We start from the raw sequence: 19,947 nt of genomic DNA, 5'->3' as shown, positions 1-19,947 counted from the left end.
ATGTGTAAAATTAATTAAAAGTATTTTTATATATATAATATATGTATATCTATTATATATATATATATATTATACATATTATATATATGTATCATTATACGAAGTGTATTTTAATATTAGTGTATATATATATCAATATTAAAATACACTTAGAATGATGTTACATATATATGTGTGTGTGTGTGTATATATATATATATATATATATATATAAATAGATATATACGTATAATTACAATAATAAATAAAATAATAAAATAAATTTAAATATTGAAACAAAATGTAATATAAATTATATATTCATATGTAATTTCATTCTAACTGTATTTTGTTATTAATATATATATTGGTGACAAAATACACTTAGAATGACATTCTATATATATATCTATCTATATATAAAATACAAATAACCGCAAATAAATATATATATATATATATATATATATATATATATATATATATATATATATATAGAGAGAGAGAGATATATAAATACATATAATTACATTAGTATACACATAGAATTTAAATACCTATAAATGCATATATATTAAAATTCTACGTGTATATTTAAATAATATTTTAACATAATTATGTGATTTGATTAATTAAAATTTGATTGACATGCCTGACAACACAGGGAGAAAGTGCAGAGAATTTAATTCGCAAGCACTATATTTGACCCTGTAACTCTCCAAGGCACCATAAAACCTGTACATAAGGGGTACTGTTTTACTTGGGAGACTTCGCTGAACTCAAATAGTAGTGTTTCAAACTGGTAAATTGTATTACAACGATGATATTTTAAGTAAAAGTGACGTTTTTTTGCACTTTTTACAAACTAACTGCACTTTTATGGACTATATTATTGTTTTAATATGTTTTACTGTTTTAAAACACTAATATTTGTGTTTAGTGAAGTCTCCCGAGAATAACAGTACCCCCCATGTACAGGTTTTATGGTGTTTTGGAAAGTTAGAGAGTCACATATAAGGCTTGCATTTCATATATTTTTTTTACAATGAAATTTGCCAGATTGGTTATGTTGCCTTTGAGAGCGTATGGTAGCCCAGGAATGAGAATTACCCCCATGATGGCATACCATTTGCAAAAGTAGACAACCCAAGGTATTGCAAGTGGGGTATGTCCAGTCTTTCTTAGTAGCCACTTAGTCACAAACATTGGCCAAATATTAGTTTTTTGCTTTTTTCACACAAAAACAAATATGAACGCTAACTTTGGCCAGTGTTTGTGACTAAGTGGTTACTAAAGCATACCCCACTTTCAATACCTTGGCTTGTCTCCTTTTTCAAATGCTATGCCATTATGGGGGTAATTCTCATTCCTGGGCTACCACACCGTCTCAAAGGTAACATTACTAATCTGGTAAATTTCAATTTGAAAATGGAACGTTCTATATTTGACCCTGTAACTTTCCAAAACACCATACAACCTGTTAATGGGGGGTACTGATGTACTCATGAGACATCGCTGATTACAAATATGTGCATTTTCTTGCAGTAAAACCGAACAGTATTATGACATTTACAGCTAAAATGTGAGGCGGAACTACAAATTTAAAAAAAAAATCTTATTTTCTCACATTTTTTTACTTTTATTCATAATAAAGTATGTTCCATATATGAATAGTTAATGATAAATTAAAGCCCTGTTTCTCCTGAACAAAATGATATATAATAAGTGTGGGTGCACCTAATGTGACAGCGGTGAATTACGGTTGAACAGACATATAGCGCAAATTCCAGTTTTTGTTTAAGTTTTGTTTTGATCAGAACGTGTACTATTGACTCTGTCCTGAAGGGGTTAAGGTTGTGTTTGTATCGGTTAATTATTTATTTAAAACTTTGTAGAATTTGTAACAAATTTTAACACCACCAAGTCTCTGATCCACTTATTAATAAAGGTCCTGTGTTCCCCTTTCACCAACCATCAAAGATGTGTCTGTATGCTGTTTGTGTGTGATCTCTTTAACACGTATTTGTTGAAATGCAGAATTGAAAACAAATCAAATCCAGAGAAAACAGGCCCCTGACTCAAAGTTTAACAAACAATCTACCACAGAACCAAGGTCTCAGTTGCACACTAATCAGCCATCTAATACTCAAGAAGGTAATTTATCTAATATTTAGAAAATATGTTTCTTAAACTTTTTGTTATTGCTGTATTTTGTCCCCTTACGGCCCTTGTTAGCATAGGACAAGTAGGTTATCGTAGGTGGAGAAAATATTTAGATTCTCTTGATGGATTTCCTGTGGAGGTCTAGTAAAATCAGTTGTTGTTCTTAGGGGGCAGGTCATATATGACTTTAAGAAACCTTTTTTTTTTTTTTTCTTCTTTAAATCCTCCAAGCACTATAATGCACTGTTGTTCTTATGGTGCCAAGAGTACTCTGGCACCCTTCCCTTCAGTTGTCAAGCCATTTTAGAACTATTTGACTTAATTCCTGGGGTCCACCTGCCACCTCCCGTCTCCACTACTTCCAACAGAGAGCCAGAAGCCTAGTGGTGCAGGGCACACCTCATTGACTGAGAGCAATCCGCTAACTTGCTCTGCTTATGAGATAGCCGTGCATCGCTCAGGAGAGCTTAAAGGGACACTGTAGGTACCCAGACCACTTCAGCTAATTGAAGTGGTCTGGGTGCTGTGTCCCTATTGCACTTAGTGCTGCAATGTAAAACATTGCAGTTCAGGAGAAGTGCAATGTTTACATTGCAGCTCTAAGTCTGCCCTTAGTGGCCACTAGAGGGCTTCTGTAATCGAAACGGACCTTTGAGAACCTCCTGCGTCAGAATAATGCTTTCCAATGGGGAAATGCTAATGCAAGTGCGGTCATTGCCACGCATGCACATTAGGTCTTCCCGGTGGCTGACGTCAGCGGGGGAGGAGCATGGGCTGAGCCAGACCCATTGCCAAGGGACATCGGCGCTGGATTCAGGTAAGTGGCTGAAGGGGGGCATCCGTTAACTGTATAGTGCAAGGAAAACGGGTTTGTTTTCCTGGTACTATAGGATACCATTAACAGAAGCTCCTAAGCAGGAGCATCTGGCTTTCTGACAAAAGTAGTGGAAATAGGGGGAGTCGCAGATTTCAGGTAAGATGTGAAAACCATTCTAAAATGGTTTGACTACTTGCAATGGGAGCGAGGTGTGCCAAGGTACGCCTAGCACCATAGCCACTACTATCTTTTAACGCAGAATTATGTTTGTTTGTTTTTATTGATGGAATTTGGTACTCTTTTCAATTTTTGTGCAACACTTTATCTTCTTTTTGATTATTGCCAGGAAATTTGCACAAATCTTAGGAGTTTATTCACTAAACACAAAATGCAAGTCTAAATAATCAAACCAGGACACTAATTTAGTGGGAGAATTTTTCCAAATCCACCATTGTTGCCTACATTTTACAGTTCGTTTTTTTAATGCATTACACTATGGTATTCAGCGAATAAAACCCTTAGACTATGACTGGCCAAGTGAGTGGTTTTATTATTTCTCCTGTGAGCCGTCAAGACAAGGACACGCTATTTAAAGGGATACCTGAAAACCAGAGTTTAAGGTCACTGTAACCTTTCCAATCATTCCCCCCTCCAAAAAAACTAAACAAAAAAAATTGGGTTACATTACATTAGGGTTGTTTGGTTGTGTTAATATTGGTTAATTATTTGTTTATAATTTTGCCGAATATGGAACAAATGAGAACAAAAAGCACCAGTTATTTGATTCACATATTAAGAAAGGTTCTGTGTTGCCCTCTCAACAACTATCAAACATGCTTGAAGGCATTTATCAGATATTTACTGTGTTTCAGTGTCTTTGTGTGTACAATTCACCTCTTTAAAACTGTATTTGTTGAATTGCAGAATCTAAAATAAATTGCAACAAAAGAAAACAGGCTCCTGATTCAAAGTTTAACAAAAGACCTGCCACAGAACCAAGGTCTCAGTTGCACACTAATCAGCCATCAAATACTCAAGAAGGTAATATATCTTATTTAGAAATTAAGTTTCTTAAAATTTTTGTTGTTTCTGTGTTTAGTCCCTTTACAGCCCTTGTTAGCATAGGACTAAGTAGGTGAACGTAGATGGAGAAAAATATTTAAATGATCACTATAGGGTCATGTATTCCTGACCCTATAGTGTTAAAACCATAATCTAGCCCCTGTGGGCACCTCATGCCTCCATAAATATAGCAAAATCTTACGGTATTCAAGCCTGAAGCTGTAACTCTGCATGCTGTTAGACTCAGAAAAACAAGCAGTCTGCTGACATCATTTGAAGTGGTGGCCTGATCCAATTACAATGCTTCCCCATAGGATTGGCTGAGACTGTCAAAGAGGCAGATCAGGGGCAGAGCCAGCATGATTCAAACACAGCACTGGTCATTCAGCATATCCTCATAGAGATGAATTGAATCGATGACTCTCTATGAGGAAAGTTCAGTGTCTGCATGCAGAGGGAGGAGACACTGAGTGTTTGGATGCATTTTAGGCAACCATGACCCAGGAAGGATCTCTAACAGCCATCTGAGGAGTGGCTAGTGAAGTTATAACTAGGCTGTAATGTAAACACTGCATTTTCTCTGAAAAGACCGTGTTTACAGCAAAAAGCCTGAAGGTAATGATTCTACTCACCAGAACAAATTCAATAAGCTGTAGTTGTTCTGGTGACTATAGTGTCCCTTTAAATTGTCTTGGTGGATTTCCTGTGGAGGGTTAGTAACATCAGCTTTGGTTCTTAGGAGCAGGTCACATAGGACTTTAAAGGGACACTACAGTCACAAAAACAACTACAGCTTATTGTAGTTGTTATGGTGTTTATAGTCAGTCATTGCCAGCTATTTGTTGTAAACACTGTCTTTTCAGAGAGCAGGCATGTTTACATTACAGCCTAGAAACCCTTCTAGTGGCCACTCCTCAGACGGCCACTAGATATGCTTCCTGGGTCAGTGCAGCACAGTATGCAGCACTAATGTTCAGTATCTCCACACTCTGCATGGAGATGCTGAACTTTCCCATATAGATGCATTGGCTCAATGCATCTCCATGAGGAGATGCTGATTGGATAGGGCAGTGTTTGGCTCTGCCCCCCTCCCCTCCTTTGTGGCTGAGATCATCAGAATTGACTATCTCATCTAATCCAATGCTTTCCTGTGGGCGCTGGAAACAAGGTGATGTTTTACTATATTTAAGGGGCCAAGAGGTGGGCCTTGAAGCTAAAGTGTTTTTTTTTTTGTGTTTTTTTTGACAATCTTTATTTTAAATTTTCAATTTACACATGACAAGCAACAAAGATAAGCTGTAGTGTGTACTTATCATCAATAACATAAAAAGTTAACATAAGTGAATGGCATAAGGATTAATGACACGGCATATTTAAATCACATCGAAGACATGTATGGGGTGCTAAGGATTAACCAAAATAGGCAACTGGTAGACATGCATGCTTAAATATTTGTAACCAGCGGTTGACACCATCGTGTGGTCCGCACCGTGCTATGTAGGGGAGACTCGGGTTGCCTCGAACCAATGGGGCGTACTGGGGAAAACTCCCAAATGTAAACAGTAGCAAGCGTGGTGGTAACGGTATTGACATATAACTCAAACGTAGTTTCAAAGGCATAAGTGAGTCACGTAATAAAGGAACACAGTCTAAGCACAATCGTTGGCTGGTAAACATTCAGGCGTATATGAATATCAATAACCGCTGACAACAGAGCGTGTCCTGTATCGTGCTATGGAGGGGAGTGACGGAACTCCTCGAGCCCATGGGGCATACAGAGACCTTCTCCCTATTGTGGGTTGTGCCAAGCATGAAGGGTAACAGGAATGGATTGTAATTTACATTTAGTTTCAGGAACATGAGGGGCTAACGTAGGTGAACTGTGTGAGGATATATAGCCCAATACAATAAAATCAGGTGGGAACCACATGTGGGGTATCTCAGTTTGACCATAGTATTAGTTGAGATTCCATTTTATGTGGCTGTCAGTGACTGTGGACACCGGTGAGCGGCCTAGAACATGCCATGGAGAGGAAAGGTGGGGTACCCAGGCCCAAAAATATGTTTCGCTACACCTGGTCAGGGAGTGGCTGCGGGGCGGTCTGGTAAGTGTAGGTAGGGATTGTCAGGAACTACAGTCTAGGGATCCAGGTCATGCAGGGTCCGTGGTGTCGGGCTGTCGTCGGGGTTGGGTTCGGTACGGTTAAGAGCGGGAGGGGTCAACGACCCTATGTCCGAGGTCGAGATATGGGTGTCAGAAGGCCAAAGCGGGGCAGAGCCTGGGTGACGGATAGCCTATGCTTCATTGCAGGTGAGCAGGGAGGGTAGGGGAGGAGGGAGGGATGGGGACGAGGGGAGGGGGGAGGAGGACCCACGGTTCCCGGCCCCGTCCATCATAAGGTACCACAGCCATGGCATCCAGGTGTGGTCACACTTCTCCAGTCTGCCCTGCAGGGCTGCCGTGAGTGATTCCATGTGGTGTATCTCCCCAACCCTGTCTAGCCACCGCTGGAAGGTGGGCGCACCCTTTTGTCTCCACTTGGTTGGTATTAGCGCTATGGCTGCAGTCAGTAGGTGTCTAAGCAAGGATTTTTTGTAGGCAGAGATAGACATGTCAGTATGGTGTAGGAGCATAGTGAGGGGGTGGAAGGGGAGGGTGACATCCGTTATAAGGCGGATAGCTTCTCTGATCTGTGTCCAGTAGGGGACAATATCAGGGCATTTCCACCAGATGTGGAGGAAGGATCCGTCTGGCCCTCCGCATCTCCAGCATTCATTAGGGATCCCAGGGTCTATGCGGTGTACAACATCAGGGGTCCTGTACCAGCGCGTGAGAATCTTATAGCCTGTCTCCTGAACTTTGGAGCTGATGGAGTTTTTGTGCGTCAGTAGAAAGATCTTGTCCCATTCCTGATCTGTGAGAGTAGTCCCAGTCTCCTCCTCCCACTTTGTTACATATCTGGGGTGTGTCTGGTGTTCGCTGTTTAAAAGTGTCGCATATAGCAGTGAGATTCCCTTGTCCGGGTGGGTTCGAGAGATGCATAGGGATTCAAACTGCGTGGGGGATCTGTGTAGACACTGTTTGTTTGAAAAGGTCTTATAGTAAGCCCTTATTTGAGCATAGTGGAAGTGATCCAGTCCAGTGGGTACCCGATCACCCATGATGTCCGCGAGGGGTCTGAGTTGCTGTCCCTGCAGGAGCTGTCGGAAGGTAAGCCGTCGGGGTCGGGAAATGAGCGCAGGTCTGCTGGCGTGAGACCTCCTCCCACTCTCGGATTGTGTGTAATGGGTGTGAGGGGGCAGTCAGTGGAGGTGAGTTGACGTGTAAACCTCAGTGAGCACCAAACCCGTAATGTAGCATCAATCAAGGGATTGCCTGTTTGCAATGACGAAAGCGTGAGGGAGCTGAGCCATAGGTGGGAAGGGAGCGCTCCCCTTGCTTGCCCATGTTCCATGGGGACCCATAGTTTAGCTGTGGGGTGGGCATGCCAGTCTATCACTCTGAGTAGGTGCGTCGCGTGATAGTACCCCTGAGGGGATGGGAGGCCCGCGCCCCCCTTGCTTTTGGGGCGCTCTAATAGCGCCCTGCTGACCCTGCTCGCCTTCCCGTTCCATACGAACTGCCGTATGGCTGTGTTCAGAGATTGGAAGTATGCTCTGGGGATAGTTATAGGGACAGCCTGGAACAGATACAGGAGACGCGGCAGCACGTTCATTTTTACCACGTTGATGCGGCCGAACCAGGAAACGTAGAGGTTCCTCCAGCGTTGGAGGTCTGACTGTACTGCCGCGAGTATGGGTAGAAAGTTTAGTCGATATAGGAGTGTCAAGTCGTTGGGCAGCCAGACGCCGAGGTATTTAAGTTTGGAGTCACACCAGGAAAAGTGGAATTGCGATTTTAGGTGCGCGACCCTCTCTGCTGTGAGAGCTAAATAGTGTTTTTAACACTTTAACCCCTTAAGGACACATGACATGTGTGACATGTCATGATTCCCTTTTATTCCAGAAGTTTGGTCCTTAAGGGGTTAAGGTCAGGAATACATGTTTGTGTTCCTTTAAGAAATGTTTTTTTTTTTTTGTTTTTTTATTTATTTATTTATTTTTACAACACTCCAAGCACCATAGTTACTAATCAGGCACTGTACTTGTTATGGTGCCAACAGTGCACTAGCATCCTTCCCTGCTTCAGTAGTTCCCTTTAGCTCATTGACTGAGAGCATTCCGATGACTCTCTCAGCCTATGAGGTAGCCCTGCACTGCAGGGAATTGTTCAGGAGAACTTAACAGATGCTCCTAAGCAGGAGCTTCTGGCTTTCTGATGAAAGTAGTGGAAACAGGGGGAGTCACATATTTCAGGTAAACATTCAAAAATGGTTTAACTACCTGCAATGGGGGCGAGGTGTGCTAAGGTACTTCAGCACCATAACCACTACTGTCTTTTAACATAGCATGTTTTTTGTTTACTTTTTATTATTTTAGCATTGAGTACTCTTTTCAAGTCATGTGCAACACTTTATCTTCATTTTCATTGTTGCCAGAAAAATTGCAAAAATCTTTGTTTATCCACAAAACTACAGTAGATTGCAAAATGTAAGTGTATATAATCAAACCATAACTATAATTTAGTGGGAGAATTTTTCCAAATTCACTATTGTTGCCTATTATTTACAGTTCCTTTTTCAATGCATTACACTATGGTGTTCAGCGAATAAAACCCTTTTAAACTATGCCTAGCCTAGTGAGTTGTTTTATTATTTCTCCTGTGAGCCACCAAAACACGGACACACTATTTAAAGCCTAGTCCTCTGGTCCCCCTCTGCTGGTGTCACTTCCCCTTGCTGGAGGGGGACAGATGTCAAAGAGTGCAGGCTGGGGGGTGGTCTAATATAATGTTATCACATTAGAGTTGTTTGGTTGTGTTTATATTGGTAAATTATTTGTTTATAATTTTGCAGAATCTGGAACTAATGATAAAAAACACCACTTCTCTGATTCAAATATTAAGAAAGGTTCTGTGTTGCCATCGCAACAGCTATCAAACATGATTGAAGGTATTTATCAGATATTTACTATGTTTCTGTATGTTTCTCAGTGTGTATGCATGCACGCACAATTCTCTCTCTTTAAAACTGTATTTATTGAATTTCAGAATTCAACACTAATTTCAACAAAAGAAAACAGGCTCTTGATTCCAAGTTTAACAAAAGACCTACCACAGAACCAGGATCTCAGTTGCACACTAGTCAGCCATCTAATACTCTAGCAGGTATAGAAATTACGTTTCTTAAACTTTTTGTTGTTGCTGTATTTTGTCCCCTTACAGCCCTTGTTAGCATAGGACAAGTAGGTTATCTTCAGTGGTGAAAAATATTTAAATTCTCTTTGTGGATTCCCTGTGGGGGGCTGGTAACATCAGCTGTTGTTCCTAGTGGCAGGTCATATAGGACTTTAAAGGAACACTCCTTATTGTAGTTGTTATGGTGTCTATAGTCAGTCCCTGCAGGCTTTTTGCTGTAAACACTGCTTCTTCAGAGTGCAGGCATGTTTACATTACAGCCTAGGAACACCTCTAGTGGACATTCCTCAGACAGCCACTAGAGATGCTTCCTGGGTCAGTGCTGCACAGTGTGCAGCACTGACGTTCAGTGTCTCCACACTCTGCATGGAGACGCTGAGCTTTCCCATAGAGATGCATTGGTTCAATACATCTCTGAGGAGATGCTGATTGGCGAGGGCGGTGTTTGACTCTGCCACCTGCCCCTCCTCCTTGGCTGAGATCATCAGAATTCACTATCCCGGCCAATCCACTGCTTTCCTGTGGGTGCTGGAAACAAGGTGAGTTTTTACTATATTTAAGAGGCCAAGAGGTCAGGAATACACATTTGTTCTGTTCCTGAGTCTAGCACTGCAGTTGTTATGGTGCCAAGAGTGCATCGACACCCTTCCCTACTTCAGTAGTCAATCCTTTTTAGAACGATTTGACTTATTTCCTGGGGTCCACCTGGCACTTCTTCCTGTCTCCACTACTTCCAGCAGAGAGCTGGATACCTAGTAGTGCAGGGCTTATCTCCTTGAATAAGAGTGATCACCTGACTCTCATTTTTATTATTGCTAGCATTGTGGTACCACTGGCCGATCCGGGGGGGAGCAACGGGGCAATTGCAACTACGCTGGGTTCTCCTCTCACGACCGCGGAGCGTTACCGTGGCAACGCTCCGTTCTCGCGAGAGTGAACTCTAATCTGAGCTGCAGGTTAGAATTCACTCCCCCACTAGAACCGCCAGGGACTGGAAAAAAAGCGATGTCTCCCCCTCCCTCAGCAAAGGTAAGAAAGGATGGGGGGGACATTAGCTATATTTATTTAGTTATTAATTAATAATTAAAAAAAATATATATCTTTAATTTGCCCCCTATCCCCTCACACAAACTATAACTGTCTACACACTGCACCATACACAAATATACAGCCCCCCCCCTTACACATACAGCCCCCCCCTTACACACACAGCCCGCCCCTTACACACACAGCCCCCCTCCCTTACACACACAGCCCCCCTCCCTTACACACACAGCCCCCCTCCCTTACACACACAGCCCCCCTCCCTTACACACACAGCCCCCTCCCTTACACACACAGCCCCCTCCCTTACACACACAGCCCCCCTCCCTTACACACACAGCGCCCCTCCCTTACACACACAGCCCCCCTCCCTTACACACACAGCCCCCCTCCCTTACACACACAGCCCCCCTCCCTTACACACACAGCCCCCCTCCCTTACACACACAGCCCCCCTCCCTTACACACACAGCCGCCCTCCCTTACACACACAGCCGCCCTCCCTTACACACACAGCCGCCCCCCCTTACACACACAGCCGCCCCCCCTTACACACACAGCCGCCCCCCCTTACACACACAGCCGCCCCCCCTTACACACACAGCCGCCCCCCCTTACACACACAGCCGCCCCCCCCTTACACACACAGCCGCCCCCCCCTTACACACACAGCCGCCCCCCCTTACACACACAGCCGCCCCCCCTTACACACACAGCCGCCCCCCCTTACACACACAGCCGCCCCCCCTTACACACACAGCCGCCCCCCCTTACACACACAGCCGCCCCCCCTTACACACACAGCCGCCCCCCCTTACACACACAGCCGCCCCCCCTTACACACACAGCCGCCCCCCCTTACACACACAGCCGCCCCCCCTTACACACACAGCCGCCCCCCCTTACACACACAGCCGCCCCCCCTTACACACACAGCCGCCCCCCCTTACACACACAGCCGCCCCCCCTTACACACACAGCCGCCCCCCCTTACACACACAGCCGCCCCCCCTTACACACACAGCCGCCCCCCCTTACACACACAGCCGCCCCCCCTTACACACACAGCCGCCCCCCCTTACACACACAGCCGCCCCCCCTTACACACACAGCCGCCCCCCCTTACACACACAGCCGCCCCCCCTTACACACACAGCCGCCCCCCCTTACACACACAGCCGCCCCCCCTTACACACACAGCCGCCCCCCCTTACACACACAGCCGCCCCCCCTTACACACACAGCCGCCCCCCCTACACACACGGCCCCCTTGTACACACACGGCCCCCTTGTACACACACTGCCCCCTTGTACACATAGCCCCCAATACACACACTGCCCCCCCCCCTTTAACAGCCCCAATACACACACTGCCCCTATACACACACTGCCCCTATACACACACTGCCCCTATACACACACTGCCCCTATACACACACTGCCCCTATACACACACTGCCCCTATACACACACTGCCCCTATACACACACTGCCCCTATACACACACTGCCCCTATACACACACTGCCCCTATACACACACTGCCCCTATACACACACTGCCCCTATACACACACTGCCCCTATACACACACTGCCCCTATACACACACTGCCCCTATACACACACTGCCCCTATACACACACAGCGCCACTCACACACAAACATATTGCATCCTTTACACACAAACACACTGCTCTCAATATACAAATTGCTACCCCATACATACACTGCACCCCTCTCACACACGCACTACCCCTCCATACACACACTGCACCCCTCACACACATACACACTACAGCCCCTATCCCGGCAGACCCTGGGTAAGTTATCAAAGTTTTTTTTTTTTACGGTTTGACTACTTGCTCTGGGAGGGCGCCACAGCAACTCTTGGCACCAAAACCACTACAGAGAGCTGTAGTGGTTATTGTGCCTGGATTGTTTCTTAAAATGACCTGCCAGTGCCCCTCCCGAGATTAGCTTCTGGATCTGCCACTGTGTGGTACTCACTTTATCTTAATTTTCATTGTTGCCCAAAAAATTAGAAAAATCTTTGGAGTTTACCCACTTAACACAAAATTACAGTGGATTGCAAAATGTCTAAACTGTCAAGCCCTGACTGTTATTTAGTGGGAGAATTTTTCCATATCTGCTGTTTCATATTCAATAATTTACATTTGGAATAAAGCCCTTAAACTATGCCTGGCCTGGTAAGAAGTTTAATCATTCCCCTGTGAGCCACTAAGACATGGACACTTTATTTAATGAGTTACTCAGACAAATAATAGTAGTTTTTGGTCACGATAACCCTTCTTATTCTGCCCCTCACTCACCCCCTAAACAAATGAATGGTTAAAAGAAAGTATAGAAAATTTAGCTAAAAATCACCTCTTTGCCAGTGCTCAGGCCAATTTTCTCTCAGCCTGATCTTTCTCTGCTGGTTTCACTACCCCTCACTGCAGGTGGACAGATGCCAAGGAAGGCCGGCTGAGCAGAGGACATTGGCGTCATGAGAATGGTGATTTGCAGATTTGTGAAGCCATTTGCTATTTGTCACCAGAATGCTTTGCGTGCTGATGACAGATGCCAAACATGCACAGAACTGACATTAGCGAGTACAGAACTCTTGTTCCAGGCTGGCTAATTACTCCTCCAGCAAGAGAAGGGTTACAATCTGTATCTGCAGCGTATCATTAGGAAACACTTCACACACAGACTGCAGTCACCATGACCACTTGAAGTCAGTCATGGTACGTGGAGTAACCCTTTAATATTATTTGGAAAATAAGTGCTTCCCTGCTTTAATTCTCTGCAAGTCTTTTGTTCTCTGCATATATTCTTGTATCAGTGTAGGACAGCAGGGGACAGGTCAGGGGAGCAGCATACAGGTGGTAGCAGAATCCTAACGAATTTATGAGTTTGCCGAGAGAGAGAACAAAAGGGAACCAAGAACCGAACCTTGAGGGACTGAGACAGGGTGAGGGGAGGAGGTGTCTTAAAAGGAGAAACTGAATGAACATTGGGAGAAAAAGGAGAACCACCATGAGAGGGCTGTGTCACAGAGACCAAGAGATTGAAGAGGAGGCTATGATCAACAGTGTCAAAGGCAGCAGAAAGGTCAAGAAGAATTAGTATGGAGTAGTGGCTTTAGAGTCAGAGCGGTCTCTGTAAAGTGGAGGGGGGCGGAAACTATTCTAACTAGAGTTAACAAGTCAGACGGTAAACGACAAGTCTTTCCAGAAGCTTTGAGGAAAAAGGTATCTTTTTTAGGAAGGGTACAACAGTAGCATGCTTAAGAGGAGCAGGGACAACACCTGAGAAAAGAGAGCAGTTGAAGATGTGCGTTAAGGATGGCACAAGACAAGTGGCGAGAGATCTGATGAGGTGAAATGGGATAGGATCAAGCAGAGATGCTACCTCAGCATAAGGCTTTGAAGTGCAAGACTTGGTAGCTGTGAATCCTGGGAGCAATCTTGTGTTTAGTTGTTGGAGACAACCTAGTGCATGAATGCATGTGTATTCAAATAATTATAGAAATGCATTCAAATTTAAGAATGGGTACAAAAAATAAAGATGCTGCCCTCTGAATTTCGCTTGTTGGAAATCTGCAGATGGTACAAGGATAGGAAGTGGTTTAGATTGCTTGGCCAATCCTAATCCTAATTTCCTCATTGGAATGGGCTGTGGATATCCCACATCGCAGGGATATGTAATATGGCCCTTGCAATTAGTTTCATTAGTTAAAAGGACATTACATTTTTTTCATGAATTTATTAGTGCATTTGCTGTTGTTTTGCTGGTCTGACAGACATTTTCTGTCAGCTACTGTCTGGATGTAATATTACCTGCCTTGTGGACTTTTATTTCCTCTTTTAACAGCATTATAGTTGGATCATCTCCAAAACAAGCTACTCTGTCTATCTATATTGGGATGGATGAATTGTACTTTTTTTATTTATTTTTTTGGTCGAGGACCACGGTATATCTGTCCTCCCAGTTGGACCCATTTTTTCTTGTATGCAGGAATGTTATATCTTAGTTTACTGAAATGCTTTGGGGGGCCAAAAGTGTACCCTCTTTCTTTGTGAAAGTGATTATTTTTACAGCAATCTAAATTCTTATATATGCCCATAGTTGCATCCTTCCGGCTGTCAATCGAATGGGTAGTGGGATAATTTTCCTCACATGCTTTGGCACTTGCTCAAACTGAATGAGTTTTCTCATAGTGAAGCATTAGATTCAGTGCTTTTCTATGCGGAGCTTTGGATTGGCCAGGAGATCATCGCTAGTGATAAATAAATGTAAAGAAACCATGAATTCCTGTTTTCATTTTCAGTTGTATTTGTTAAATTTGCAGAATATGGAACTAACTACAACCAAAAGAAAATGTTTCCCCTTTCACAGTTTGACAAGGGTGCCACTGGTAAAGCCAGGCCACAGTTACCCACCAGGCAGCCATCTGACAAACGTGAAGGTATTTAATCTATAGGAAGAAATCTGAATCTTTACTATTGAGTACTTTTATAAATTATTTTTCCCCTCTAATCTATTTTTTTACCTTCAGGATATGGAACAAATTCTAAGCAAAATAAATCAGTTCCTGAGACCCAGTTGAACAGAGGGCGACTAGCCGATAAACATGAAGGTAGTTAATAGCATGTGCCAATAAACTTAAAGATAAATACTAAGCACCAAAACAACTTTAGCTTTATGAAGCTGGTTTAGTGTATAGATCATGTCTCCATTCGAACTGTTCAATTCTTTGCCAAATAGGAGTTAAATTACTATTGCTTCTGTTTGTGCAGCCTTAGCCACACCTCTCTTGGCTGTGACTCACACAGCCTGCTTGGTTTCATTATCAATCAGATGTGCCAACACTGTGTGTTTACTTTTGAAAAATATATCTCCCGCTCTGTTAATTGAACTTAATAAACTAACACACAGGGGGCTCTAGCAGGACATAGGAAAGTGTAAATTAAACAAACTATGCAATAATGGAAATGTACACATTAGATCTCTCTTTACCGAAAATGTGTAGACAGACTGTAACGGTGACATGCAGGGAGGTGTGACTAAGGTTTTATTAGTAAAGTGAATTCACGTTTAAATGGGAGAGAATTGAGCAGGTTTACTGCAGGAGTATGATCTATACACCAGAATTATTCTAGCCCCTGTATGTATTTTTCCATTTTTTTCTTGTATTAATTACTTTACAGAACAAGGAAGGAATTACACCCAAAATAAACCAATTTCTGAGACCCAGCTTGAAAGAGGACCTACTAGGGAACCTCTGTTTCCCAGTGGTCCGCCTTCCAATAAACACAAAGGTATCTAATATTTACGAATACGTGTCTGATTAGCTTCATTGTGTTATGCTGTATTTTTTAACTTTTTTTTTTTTTCATTTTCATCAATTGTATTAGTTGCAGAATACGGAAAAAATTATAACCAAAATAAACAATTTCCAGAGATGCAGTTTAACAAAGGCTCTAATAGGGAATCTCTGTTTCCCAGTGGTCGTCCATCTGATAAACAAGAAGGTATTTTATTATTCTCCTTCATTTCCAATCAGATTATTGCGGTAAAAAGTGAAACATTAGGGAGTAGGATATTTTTGTGGTAATGTCGTATTACATCCTGTATATTATTATTATTATTATTATTAACATGTATGTAGTGTTCGATGCCCCCGTGGACACATTATATACCATCATATACGTTCAAGGTATCGTCTAGAGGCATTTGGGTATTTGCCCAGTTGCACTGTTACGATGGAGCGTATATTAGGAGGTTGCCTACATGTCTGTTTAATTTATTGTTTTATGTTTTAAAGTAGGAAGACAATAGTTACTCCACAAATTAAAGTAGTGGCTTGTCCACGATTATTCTGTTCATTGGATGGAATGCCAGTCCATTTGGAAAGAGAATAACAAAGATAATGAAGCATACAAGTTAATGCACATTTGTAGAATTAGTTTGAGATTTACTACATCAGTGCTATCCGTTTATGGCAGTATATAAAAGGGTAAAGTCCGGCATAAGTGGAATACTTAATTTTACTTACTGTATTTACCTTTTTTATAGTTTAAATGGCAGTATCTTACATAGTTTTCGCTTTTCCTCCTGAAAGGTAGACCTAAAATTCCAAAATCCTTAAAGCTATTTTAACTTACAGAGAATGCAGTAAAGCTTCTGACACAATGAAGGCAACACAGTAGTCTAGATGATGCTTGCTCCTTTAAAACAGTTAAAAGTGTAATATTACTTTTGTCCTGGTGGTAAAACGTAGAAATCGATACATTTTTCCTACTTGCTTTGCAGTGTTTGCAATCCAAGTGATTGCAATTTAAAAGGACATTTTTTTTTTTTTTTAATTCTTTATTTTTCTTGTGCATAGATTGACAACAAGCGTGTAGAGCCACAACAGCATCTACAAGAAATTCCATATCATTGTACAGTGTGGCATTTTAGACGGCACATTTTTATATTATATGAAAATAGCAAGATCGTAAACAACGTTTTTGTGATAAAACATGCTAAGCTAGACATGTATAAAACCGATCTAGTTATGAGATGCGTATAATTGAATTAACTGCGCGTTTTTAACTATAGTTATCGCTTAGCAAGCAAAGTATAATAGGAAATAATTTTCGCTTTTCATAAATGTGTTAAGACAATATGCATAGGGATGTACAGACCCACAGTGCTGAAAAGGCTAGACAACACAATCAAATTCGTCGTTGGTGTCAGCAGTACTATAGTTCCATTGCAGCGTTTGAACTGATTTGTGGTCTAAGTATTGTGCACAGAAACCAGTACAGGTTTAAAACCTGCACTAGTGTCTATGCTGGGCAAGATTTGGAGTTGTAGTTTTAGTGAGGTGCCTTGCACTGAGAGGATCGGGCAATACAGCCTGCATATTTACTGGTTTCACAAAACTGCAAAGGGGTCATCTACTGAATAGTGGGTCGAGTTAAAACAACTAGATTGCAAAATTAGGGCACATCAGTGGAGGTGCAAAGATCTCTAAACCTGGTTTCTTAGCAGGTTGGCGCCAAATTAAATAGAGATTAATATACAGTAAATAACACCCAAAGATTTTTCGAATTATTAGGTCAACTATAAACATGCAAGGCATAAAACTTTAAGAGGCCGGATAGCGTCCATTTGTGAATATATGCCATTTCCCCCGCTTGTTGTGGTTGAGGTGGATGACTGGGAAGTTCTTACGGCTGCGGCATTTTCAACCTATGCCCGCCTTTCGATTTACAAAGTCCCGGCAGGGTGAGAGTTGGGCAGTCTTTAAGCGGTGGAGGTCTATGGACAGTCCGTTCTGGCCCACCGGGTGGCTTGACTGGATTCTCCGAGCTATATGGTGCCCCGAGGTCTCCGTGGCTCCGTTGAGAGTGTCATAGGGGGGCTTGCACTTGGGTTGCAGTCGCTTGACGGCGTTGGCCGGTTTCTTAGGGCGTGATCCTCCCTTGGGACGTGGTCTCATTCTTGGAGGGCCGCGGTGAGCAGCGGACGCCACTGAATGGGTTGTGGCTTTCTGGCTGTCTATTTGGTTCACCTGTTTCCGAGGTTCAGGAGCTTGTCGAGTTTCATGTAGTTTACCCGTTCTGCGTTTCCTGCCATCGGTAGGTGAGTGCTCCTTCATGCCGGGCGTCCCCTCAGCTTGCGGCCGTCTGCTCCATAGTTTCTGCCAGAGCTCTTTGAATAATGCGTCCAGCCGTTGTTCATAGTTGTCCAGCAGGCTTGGCGTTGTCGGCGTGGCGGTCGCCATTTTGGCCATAACTGTGTTGCGGAGTAGTGTGCTTGAATCAAGTACGTTTCGTCGGTATTTGTCGCTTGGTTGTACCGGGATATCCCTCACCGGCCAGGGGGGGGGTAAACGGGGACTTGGGTGTAGCAGCGTTTTCAACAGAGCCGCCGGCGTGGAGGTCGGCCGCCTCTCCTGCGCCTGCACCCGCTGGTAGGCCGCAACCCTATCTCCGCCTCAGATTGCTTCTCAGGGTCCGTCGTACCGGCTAAGTAAGTCTCTGGGTCACACCGTTATTGTGGCTTGTTATTTCGGCAATTTAGGTGTGGTCTTTGAAGGGTAAGTCGCTTGTTTAACGGTTCTTGCCTGGAGCTCCGGTTTGGTGCGACCAGTCTGCTTGGCGGTTAGGCCCCGCCCCCTCTAAAAGGACATTTTAAGTGAAACAATCTTCAGTTAACTTTCAGATAAAGGTTCGAATGGCTTATCACAAAGTGCACTAAGCAATTACAAATAACTTGCGTGTTAAATGTAGAAATAAGTTGAATATGTCAAATGTACTGCAGCATCTGCTAAGGGAAAAAAATAACTTTGGCTTGGACTGCTTGACTATTTCTGGCCTTCTCTCCATATCCTTAATAAAAGTGGACTCTGTTTTGCTAAAAGAAACCTTTTGATACTGAACTTTTTCAGGTTTTCTTTACACTTCTCTTATGGCAGGACATTTTTGTTCTGTCATTTATTTTAAAAGCACCATAACATCAGCAAAAATCAAAAGTTACTATGGTGCCAATAGGTCTTTGGCACCAACTTACCTTCCGGAGTTAAATTCTTAAGTATTTAGTATGGTGCTGGTTAACTCTGCTTTCAAACATCCGAGATGTAAAATCTCCATGGGCAGGGCGTTGCTGGAACGCTCTCAGCCTATCAATAGCTCCTCATTCACAAAATGGAGTGAGAAAGATTAGGGATCGACCGATATTGATTTTTTCAGAGCCGATACCGATAATCTGAAATTTCAGGCCAATAGCCGATAACTTACCGATATTCTGTACATTTACCTTTTAAAAAACAAAACTATTTCTACACAAATCTACTGTTAACTGAACATGTTTATTATTATTATTATTTTTTTTTTTTTTAATTAAGGCAAATGCACAAAATACAAGACTGCCAGTCAGAATTTTTAATGTTTTCAAGAATATATGTGTGTGTGTAATGGCTGCTGGGAAGTAAGAGCTTGCTGAGCCCCCCAGGACTGCTGGGCTTGTCATGGGCCCGCCGGTCCTGATTGGCAATATTGGTCTCTTTTTATTGTCCGACACATATATTGCAGAAAATACAGAATATCGGCCGATGATATCGGACAGACCGATAATCCATCCCTAAGAAAGATACATATGTGGTCGTTGGAACCTGTTTAACCCCTTAAGGACACATGACATGTCTGACACGTCATGATTCCCTTTTATTCCAGAAGTTTGGTCCTTAAGGGGTTAAAGCCTTAGACTGCAATGGTGGTTTGGGGGCAGAACTGAGCCGTGCTGAACTGAAGACTTTGGGGTTAAACTGATTGTAACAAGCCGGTGCCAGGGACCACCTGGCACCATAAGAACTTCATTCTGATGAAGTTGTCATGATGCCCAGAGTGTCCCTTTAATAACTGTTCTAGCACTCTTTGAAAAAGCATACAGACTTGAAAAGGTAGATAGCGCCATAGAGAATATCAATGCAGAATCTACAGACAAGTATTTTAATGTAGCTCTTCTAGTGACTGTAACTAGGCACCTGGATGAAAGTTGTAAACTTTCCAAAGTGTTATCACACACAAAA

The 19,947-nt window shown here is 42.9% G+C and overlaps 1 protein-coding gene across 1 annotated transcript in view; it reads left to right on the top strand.

Annotated features, from left to right (window-relative positions):
• Positions 1-19,947, top strand: part of LOC134609406 (uncharacterized) — an 89,832-nt gene that overhangs the window by 53,385 nt on the left and 16,500 nt on the right. Inside the window, exons 22-29 of the mRNA XM_063453086.1 lie at positions 2,017-2,133; positions 3,884-4,000; positions 8,977-9,072; positions 9,171-9,287; positions 14,716-14,832; positions 14,923-15,003; positions 15,575-15,685; positions 15,782-15,898. Of these exons, the coding sequence (XP_063309156.1) occupies positions 2,017-2,133; positions 3,884-4,000; positions 8,977-9,072; positions 9,171-9,287; positions 14,716-14,832; positions 14,923-15,003; positions 15,575-15,685; positions 15,782-15,898 (873 nt within the window). The remainder of the gene's footprint in view (positions 1-2,016; positions 2,134-3,883; positions 4,001-8,976; positions 9,073-9,170; positions 9,288-14,715; positions 14,833-14,922; positions 15,004-15,574; positions 15,686-15,781; positions 15,899-19,947) is intronic.

The sequence above is a fragment of the Pelobates fuscus genome, chromosome 4 (assembly GCF_036172605.1).
Source record: "Pelobates fuscus isolate aPelFus1 chromosome 4, aPelFus1.pri, whole genome shotgun sequence".
Taxonomy (NCBI): Eukaryota; Metazoa; Chordata; class Amphibia; order Anura; family Pelobatidae; genus Pelobates; species Pelobates fuscus.
This window is presented reverse-complemented; position numbering and strand designations above follow the sequence as displayed.